The 9,831-nt window shown below is 39.3% G+C and overlaps 1 protein-coding gene across 5 annotated transcripts in view; it reads left to right on the forward strand.

Moving 5' to 3' along the window:
- Mtmr2 (myotubularin related protein 2) overlaps positions 1 to 9,831 on the forward strand; it is a 55,556-nt gene that overhangs the window by 44,375 nt on the left and 1,350 nt on the right. For 4 of the 5 annotated variants that reach the window (XM_041656886.1, XM_041656888.1, XM_041656891.1 and 1 more), the window contains 4 exons: positions 3,428 to 3,520; positions 5,527 to 5,640; positions 7,054 to 7,230; positions 7,646 to 8,786. In XM_041656886.1, coding sequence (XP_041512820.1) covers positions 3,428 to 3,520; positions 5,527 to 5,640; positions 7,054 to 7,230; positions 7,646 to 7,807 — 546 coding nt within the window. In that variant the 3' untranslated portion in view covers positions 7,808 to 8,786. Of the gene's footprint in view, positions 1 to 3,427; positions 3,521 to 5,526; positions 5,641 to 7,053; positions 7,231 to 7,645; positions 8,787 to 9,332; positions 9,509 to 9,831 lie in introns of those variants that run through there. The other variant, XM_041656887.1, reaches the window with a different exon arrangement.

Raw genomic sequence — 9,831 nt, forward strand, 5'->3', positions numbered from 1 at the left:
TTCACAGATTCAGGGTAGGCTGCTAGACAGCAAAGCCAAGAGCTCTGCCATGTCTGCCTGTCTATGCTGGGGTGACAGGCAGGCATATTATGCCTCACTTTTACTTAGGTGTTGGGTCCAGACTCAGGCCTTACTGTTTTTGTGGTAAATACGTTACTGACTGAGCCATTCAGCAACATCATTTTCAATGTTTTACAAGCATCTTGTGCAAGATAGAAAATTGGCCATTTATCCAGGAGAGTGAAGTCTCAATAGCACTGTATTTGGTAAAGTGTCAGTATATTCTTAACGTCATGCATTCTGAACCCAGGGTGGGCCATCTGTCAGACTTCTGACCTTTCGTGATCCTTTCCTAGAAATTCAGCTGTTACTAATGGTTGTGGTGCTGTCCCTCCAAATACTGCTAGCTTCCCCTTTGGGCTTGTATGAAAATGACAGTGGTTCAGTTATATATAATGTTGCTAATCTAGATCAGGGTCTAAAATAATTAGGAACCAAAATAATGGATTAAAATATTCTGGGGTCCCAGTGGTTAAGAGTTCTTGCTCTTGTAGAGGATTTGAGCACATTTCCCAGCACTCAGGTCAGGATCTAACATTCTTCTGGTCTTTGGGTGTCAGTCTTCACGTACACACACTCAAACACATATAAAAATAAAATTAAAAGTTTAACTAAAATTGAACACCTTTGGACTAAAATCTACCTCCATAATTATGCTTTCCATAAATTTGGAAAGTGGTGCAGATTCTCTTATGGAAATGACAACATTTTGACTTCTGTATGATTTAAAGTTTATTATTTATTTAGAACTTGTGGTTAAACCCAAAGCCATATACAGCATAGATAAGTACTCTACCACTTAAAAAACAAATGTTTTATTTTGAGACATGGGTCTTGCCAAATTTCTAAGGCTGAGCCCTAATGTGCAGCCTCAGCATCCTGAGCACCTGGAGTTTTCTGGCTGCACCACTGGGACTGGGCTGATTATTTTTATAGTGAACTCCAAAATTAGGAGGTTCTGAGAATGTGTTGTTAGTTGGAATAAAAAGTTTGTTTATCCATGAATCCAAAGTATGTATCTAAAACAACTAAGGTGTACCTGTAAAGTTAGTTTTGGATTCATGTCCAGAAACAAGTGTATATCCTTTTCTGAGGCCGTCATTCCACTTAGATGCTCTGCTGGAAAGCCTTTGTGATAATGAAATGAGGCTTCCTGCCACACTCCCTTTGAAGACAAATAAAAAGCATTCCTTGTTGCTTTTCAGATATTTGACCACAGCTGTCCCTCCACATCACCCATACGCTTCCCCTTTCCAGGATGAACTTCTTGGTCTTCTCTCCCCAGTTGTCCACCAGCATTGCTTAAAACTGTCTACAAGTGTGGTACACACAATTTATCTCAGTTCTTTAGTGAAATGGGATTATGTCCTCCTTGAAAAGAGAAAACATTTCACCTTTGCATCCCTGTGCTATGCTTTGGACTCAGAGCCTTCTTCAATGGGATGTTAAATGGCGCCTGTTCAACGCTGTATAGGAATCAGGAAATCTGGGAACAGCAACCTCGTCACTCTATCCATCCGTGTCATTTGTATTGGAATTAGAGTGAAGACTGGGTCCTCTTCCCAGGAAGAAGTAGGATGAGCAAATGTCTGGGTTGAGAATGAGTAAATGACCAAGGCAAGAGTCTAGTTGAGAGAGAAGCCAGAGTATTAAAGGCCTAGAAGGCACTGAGGATGTGGGTCAGTATCTGCATAGATGTTCTTTAGTATTACTCTTTAGAAGGGTTTACTAGCAGTGTTTATAAGTAACTTGAAAGAACTGCCACCTGAAATTGGTTGGCTCTTTTGAATGTCAACTGTCAAGCAAAACTAGGCATCTGAGGCACCCCCCTTAGTACCTCATGTTTTCCCACTCTCCTCTATACAATGTACTTAACAGAAAACACTCTTTAAAACAAATTCCTTCAAAGTGCTATGTGTTTCAAAACCATAAACTCCTTGATTGCTTGCCCTGGTCACCCATTCCACTCTTTCTTTTATTATGTTAAAATAAAGACCATCCAGTCAAGAAGGCATGCTAGTGACTAATGCTACAATCAGTCTATTGAAGTTTATTAAGAAAAATCCTATGTAGGTAATTTTTGTTTGTTTATTCTTTTAATTTTTATTATTTATTTATTTAAAATTTCCACCTCCTCCCATTCCTCCTCCCCCCATGTAGGTAATTTTTAAGAGCCTTTTTGGAAAATTATGGATGTTTTAAAATCTGTCAAAACTTAGCAATAGTAATAAATTTCTTAAAAGTTGTGGAATCCAGAATTTTTTCATTTTTTTTTTGTCCCTCCTAAAATCTTTTGGTCTCCTACATTTTCTATAATTTTTTGTAACATTATGCATTGGTTATGCAGAAAACACTAGCTCATAGTTATATAGAGCCGCCTGATTCATTATTTCATTCTGTTGTATCAGGCATATGCATGTGGTTTTATCAGAAAAGTGGATATGCAAAAATATACTGAAACTTTTATCTTCAATGATTAGCATCAAATACTATCTATAGTATTTTACATTAAGGAAAACAAACTGCAAATTCTTGGAAAACATCCACCAAATAGTCAAGTCTTTTGGGAGCCACAGTTAACAATAAAATGTTATTTCCTCCCATTCAGATGCACAGTGTAATAGCAAATCACACATGTGCCTTCTCCATTTTGTCACAAGATTGTTTACTCATAGGAAAGACTTATTAACAATTTCTATGCTTTGCCAATGATATTGTCTTAAGAAAACTTGATTCTTTTCCTTCAGTTGTGAGCATCTGGCAGGATAGAATACATGCAGCCTACTGTGACCCATCACCACTGCCCAGCTTGACAACCAATAGCAGTATGTATTTACACATGAATACCAGTACTGCACCCTGGGAAAGGCGAACCAAAGCCACATTTTAGGATTATGACATGTATGCCTGCCCCAGAAGTTTTATACCCCAGTTTCTGAATGAATCCTTGCTTTGGGATTTTCAAATTGTGCGGGTGAGAACCCATTTGTATGAAGAACATACAACAAACCCAAGTATTTCTGAAAGTTAACATTTATGCTAATGTAGCTATCTCCTGAAGAGGTGCCCTTTGTCCAGTGACCTTTCATAAAGAATATCACAGGAAGTTAAATCTCTAGGACAAAAATCTGGGCTCTAAGAACTGTCTGTCCTCTGTTTCAGAATCTAGTTTTCTTTATTAAAGTAGTAATGTGGCAGTTTGCATGTGGGAATGTTATTTTTGTTTGGTAGAGTTGTGATTTCTACTTTACAATACTTTCAAAAGACTTTTTGAAGAAATTAAAAATACTAACCAAATTATACTTTTAGAAAATAAAATTCTACTAAATAAAATACCCTACATGTGACATTTCATTCTTTGCTTCAGAGAGTTGGCCATGGAGATAAGAACCATGCAGACGCAGACAGATCCCCTGTCTTCCTTCAATTTATCGACTGTGTCTGGCAGATGACAAGACAGGTATCACATCATCCACTAACCCCCCTCTCACAGATCCCCTCTAAGCTCAGAGTGAGGGAGACGTGATCACTGACTGGTCTATGATTCTTGGGTAGAATTCCCAGTGATTACAACCATTGTTGTTGGGTATTAAAACTTGTTTTAAAGCCGGGCGGTGGTGGCGCACGCCTTTAATCCCAGCACTCGGGAGGCAGAGGCAGGTGGATCTCTGGGAGTTCGAGGCCAGCCTGGTCTACAAGAGCTAGTTCTGGGACAGGCACCAAAGCTACAGAGAAACCCTGTCTCGAAAAAACCAAAAAAAAAAAAAAAAAAAAACAAAAAAAAAACACTTGTTTTTAAGAGAAATACTAATAAACAGTTGGATACTAGTAGCATCTCAACCAGGGGACTGATAAAAATGAAAAGATTCCTCTTATGGTCTTTTGCTCGTTGAAAGCTCTATATACTTTGCTAAGGAAATTGAAGAAACAAGCTATGTTAATTCCAGCCAAAACCAAACACTATTTTGAGTCATTTTAACTGTTTTAAGTGTTGGGACAGAAACTATAAGGCAGGGATCACTTAGCCCCTTCTCAGTCAGGGAGCTATCAGAACCCTGTAACAATCTTTTGGGCAGCATGCTTATTTGAAGCAGCTGTGTAAACTGTTTTGGTCTAGAAAGGTACTAGAAGATAGCACTTGGTTAGCGATAGGAATCAGAGCCTCAGGGTCTTGAAATGGCTTTAGGAGTAGGGTTAAGCCATAAGGCATAGTTCTTGTCACTGGAGACATGCCAGTAAAACAAGTAAGGCAAGAATATGGCCCAGCTGTCAGATTGGTAGATGCACCAAACCCTAACAAGTATGACCTGGGAGCTGGGACCAATTAGGGTGCTGTTCAGATAGGATGGGAAGACTTTTTAGAAATGCGATATAATTAAAATCAAAAGGGGGAAAAAACAAAAGTTGAAAGCATCTTGTCAGTATATTATCTAGCTAAAGAACTGTTAGCTGTAAACTACATGTCTCCAGAGTTGAGTTAGGTTGATAGGGGCTGTTTCGAAAATACCAAGGCAGTATTTTTCCAGGTTGTTGTGGAATCTTTCACAAACTCTAATAGAGACTTACAAGTAAGTTTGTGAATGATTTTGCAATACTGATAGAATGGATTAAATTAAGCTTTTTACTACCTTTCGGTGGTAATTCCTTTGATGGTCCTCCAAAATTGGGTTGTATAAAATTAAGACACCCACTGAGGCTTGGGTAAGGGTGAATTCTGTGTTGGACTGATGTGAATCACAAAGACCTTTTTGTCTTGTAAGTTATCTGCATAGCTGTACAGATACATACTTCTGTGTATTTACTGATCGCATTTGCTGGGTACATTTGATATTATTGATTTATATGTATACAGTGTTATGCCTGCACACCAAAGGCGGCACCAGATCTCATTATAGATGGTTGTGAACCACCATGTGATTGCTGGGAATTGGAACACAGGACCTCTGGAAGAACATCCAGTGTCCTTAACTTCTGAGCCATCTCTCCAGCCCCACATTTTATATTTTTAATTCTTAGAAATAAGACATGTTAGCTGGATGGTGATGGTGCACACCTTTAATCCCAGCACTTGGAAGGCAGAGGCAGGCAGATCTTTGAGTTCGAGGCCAGCCTGGTATACAAGAGCTCTTCCAGGACAAGCTCCAAAGCTACAGAGAAACCTGTATCGGCGGGGAGAGGGGGGAGATAAAAAAAGAAAAAAGACATGTAGAAAGCATGAAGACCAGACTTGTCAGAATTGCTCCAAGTCATAGATCAGTGGCTCACAAATATAGGGTCAAGGCAGAGCAGGCACAAAACCAGCATTAAGTCCACTCAATACTGCTGCATTAGAGTGACTCAGAGGAAAACAGATTATAGCTTAGGTAGTTTCAGATGTGTTAAAAACTGCTTCAAAGAATCTACTCATGACAGGGATAAAGATACTTGAAAAATGTCTCATGTTTGTTTGTGGTGCTCAATTTGCAGTTCCCTACTGCGTTTGAATTCAACGAGTATTTCCTCATTACTATCCTGGACCACTTGTACAGCTGTTTATTTGGGACCTTCCTCTGTAACAGTGAACAGCAGAGGGGGAAAGAGGTAAAGTATGAGCTCTGGCTCTCACTCTGGTATGTATTTTGTTTTACTATACCTCACAAGATGTACTAAGATTATTTCTACTCATGAAGTGGGGATGAAGGAATCACACCTATCCTATAATCCCAGAAAACTCCAGAAGGTAAGGGAGAAGGATCACAGATCTGAGGCCAGCCTTTTAAAACAGACCCCATCTCAGAAGAAGTCTGAAGATGTAGATGATGCTGGAGATGTACACTTCTGTGATGGATTGCTTCCCTAGGTCTGTGAAGTGCTGGGTTCAGTCCTGCTACAACAAAAACAAAAGAACAACTCTTAGAGGCGTCACTGTAGGTGGTATCGGTAGTACCTACCATGCACATCAACTTTTATTCTGAATACTGTCCGATAATAGGTCATTCTGGGATAGTACTCACAGTGAAAAGCCTTGCTACCAAGTTTAGATGTTAGACTCACAATACCCATCATGCAAATTCATTTTTGTTTTTGGTCAAACAGGCAAATAGTGTTAACTTTTGTGAAAATTAAGTGCTTCTTAGATTGTGCCTTGCAGGTATAGCTGATAGTGAATGTATTTCTGTGCATATGCTCTCCATATGGAATGGGGTATTAGATAATCACAAATGAGAGCACAGCAGTTTTCTAACCACTGTCAATCTTTTGAGACACCCCCCCCTTAAGTCTTAATCATACAACTTAAATACCACAAACCCTCTTTTCAAGTGATAATTTAATGGTATAACCTAACCACAGAATTTGGACCATTACCATTTAATTTAGAGCATTTTCTTCGCAACAAAGTCATCCCATACCTGTTTGTCCTCTCAGGTCTGGGCAGATACTAACCTGGTCTCTCTATAGATGGGCTTTTTTGTGAACATTTCATTTAAATGGAATCATCACCATGTGACCTCCATATCTGGCTCCTTGCATTAGTATCTTTTCAACATTTATATCATAGCACTCACTTTCTCTTCATGGTCAGATAATCTTCCATTGTGTGTACCCATCAGTTGACGATCTTTTGGGTTGTTCTTAATTTGGTTGTTGTGAACAGTACCGCTTTAAACATATGGAGCACTTTTGTGTGTGTGTTTGTGTGTGTGTGGGGGGGGGGGGGATGTCTTTGTGTGGTGGGATACCAGAGAGAGTATTGGATGCCCTGAAACTGATGTTTTGAACTATCCAATGTAGATGAATTTTGATCTTATCTCCAGCACTGAGGCACTTTATGTACAAGTATTTTTCAATCTGCAAAGACTAGAATTGCTGGGTGCTTCACATAAACTGTAACTTTATTTTCATTGAAGTAGGTCTGTTCCCAAAGAGTCAGCCCTTTCCTCTATTGTTGATTTTAATGACCATGCAACACTACACAAATTTCACCTAACGCTTACCTATTTTTCCTTCTTGCAGAATCTTCCTAAGAGGACAGTGTCACTGTGGTCCTACATAAACAGCCAGCTGGAAGATTTCACTAATCCTCTTTATGGAAGCTACTCCAACCATGTCCTTTACCCAGTAGCCAGCATGCGCCACCTAGAACTCTGGGTAGGCTATTACATAAGGTGGAACCCCCGGATGAAACCACAGGTACAGACTTCCAATATGCAGTATGACTCTACTAGGTCTGTCCCACTCACAACCCCCACTCTGTTCATTAGTTGGGTATAATCCACAAAGTCACAGACACTGCATCATCTGACAGTCAGGAGACTTGTCTCAAGTGCACACACCTTCAAGAAAATAACTTTATAAAAGCCTAAAAACTGTAGGTCAATAGTCCTGAAGAATTTTAACTAAATGGTACACAGTAGTATCTTCCAGAAACACATATGGACATTGAAAGATCAGTGGCGTCAATAAAACCTGAATTTAAGTCCACTGAGGAACTGAAGTTTGGGGCTGTCCAACTGATGAGACAGCCAGTGCCATAAAGCACAGAGAGTGATTAAGATCTTGAGGTTGGCTGGGATTCCTATTGCAGTGATTTTGTTTGCTCTTGCAGGAACCTATCCACAACAGATACAAAGAACTTCTTGCCAAAAGAGCAGAGCTTCAGAGAAAAGTAGAGGAACTTCAGAGAGAAATTTCCAACCGCTCAACCTCTTCTTCAGAGAGAGCCAGCTCTCCTGCACAGTGTGTGACTCCTGTCCAAACTGTTGTATGAAAGGACTATTGTCAGGGGCATCGTTGCCAGGAATTTGACATTACAGCACCTTAGCAGGCTTAGGGTAGAAAGCCTTCTGTGTTTTAAATCCATCTATGGGAGAAACCTTCAGATGCCGTATTTATTTCAAGTCTCTCTTAGATGAGTTTAGAAACGTCTGCTGCAGGTGACAATGGAAATTATTTCATTTGTAATTAAGGTATGACACTAATCTTAAGCCACCCAAAGAATACCAAAGTACTGGAATTTTGTATCCATGCATGGGAACAAATTTTTAATTCAAAAATGTCTTAAAAAACTGAGTACCTGGCAAGATCTCTAGGCGGCAGAAAAGCAAGAGCAGCTGTTCTTATACCCAAGAGCATATGTGCTGGGCCTTGTTGGACATGTCAGATCAAAATCACCCTTCTCAAATTTCCTAATTTTTGTGGTATTTAATAAAGAAATTATTATGGCATATCAGTAGTTAAAAATTGCTGCTGACATTGTAATTAGGGTATTTTCAACAGCAGTTACTAAAGGTTGATGCCTTATATATGTGCTTGGGGGGAGGGGGAGTGAAGGGACAAAGCAGTAGCTGTTATCCAGGAATTGAAAGAACATTCCACACCTTCAGACTAATTTCCATTTGTATGCTTATCACTAACATCAAGGAAGACATTTTAGAAACTGTTATACCACTTTATCTTAATGCTAATTGGCAAGTTTTAAGACAATATTTTAAAACCTTAAAAGTCTGACTTTAGTGCTATGTTTAAATTTCACATGAACACTTTACCAAAGAACACACTGCATGTAAAGACTTACAATCTCAGTGCCAGCAAGTAAAGCCTTGTTTCTCTACTCACCGGAGTTGGGTGCTGGTGTGAACAGTTGACCTCCTGGTGTCCATTTTACTCTGTCTAAGAGCCATATGTAATGTACTGTAACAAAGGAGCTTATTACCACTGCATCTTTTAATTAAATGCTTTCAACCTTTGTCCCTGTCCACAGTTGTCTAAAGTATCTTCCCCAATCCAACTATCTAGAAAGTTCAATTTGAGCCCATCTTTCCTTGACACCTAAACAGCCCTTTTCTCTGTCTGAACTGTCATCCTGTTGTTGATGCTAGAAAACACACACACACATGCACACAGGTCTCCCCATCCCTTTTATTTTAGCTTGTCTGGACAGTGAACCCAGAATCTCATACTTGCTAGGCAAGTGCTATACTACTGAGCTATATCCCCAGCATATCCAGTATTAACAAAATTGGTACTAAATGATTTGGTGTGATATGGAAATTTTTAGGGATTATTTATGTTACTAACCAGTATTTAGATAAGATTTCTATAGTAGTTCACACTTTCCTCTCCAGACTGTTTCCCTCATGGAAACTTTTATCATCTTGGTATGGCACAAAGGGTTGCTGCTGAGATCCAGACATTAAAGATGGTCATACAATCACTCAAAAGCCAGAGGAATATAAGTGAAACTCTGTTGTGTTTCCCTTCAAAACCTTCCGATGTCTTCTATGATCTCCAAGAAATCATTGTGGAGTCTGCACACTAAAAGCACTTTCTGTGGAATCCAGCTGCATTCCTGGCACTCCTTTGTTGGCATCTTGTACAGAGTACAAAGGAGCTCTGCTGTGAATGAGCAAGCAAGAAACTGAAGCAGGCTCAAACCCAAAGCCCACAGTTTGAATCCAGCTGGAGATAGGTAAGATTTAATCAGGAGTTGGAGCCATTACCACTCAAATGACAATTATACAGTTTAATGTCCTAATATTCAAACATGAATTAACATAAGTGGAGCAGTTGAAGTGGTGTTGAGATGTAATATTTCCCATGTCATCAGAGCAGTTTCTCACCTTCCTGTGGTCTATGGACTCACTGTTGTCATTCATTGTTGCTGCAAACCTGCTTGTCAGAAAATTGCACACACAAGTAAAGTTTATATACAATTTCAGATTTATAAATCTCAATCTATGTAATGACTCTGAGAATTTTAACTAGAAAATTGTAGCATGAATAGTGCATGTT

This window comes from Microtus oregoni, unplaced genomic scaffold (assembly GCF_018167655.1).
Source record: "Microtus oregoni isolate MIOR12 unplaced genomic scaffold, Mior012 000008F_ref0000371, whole genome shotgun sequence".
NCBI lineage: Eukaryota > Metazoa > Chordata > Mammalia > Rodentia > Cricetidae > Microtus > Microtus oregoni.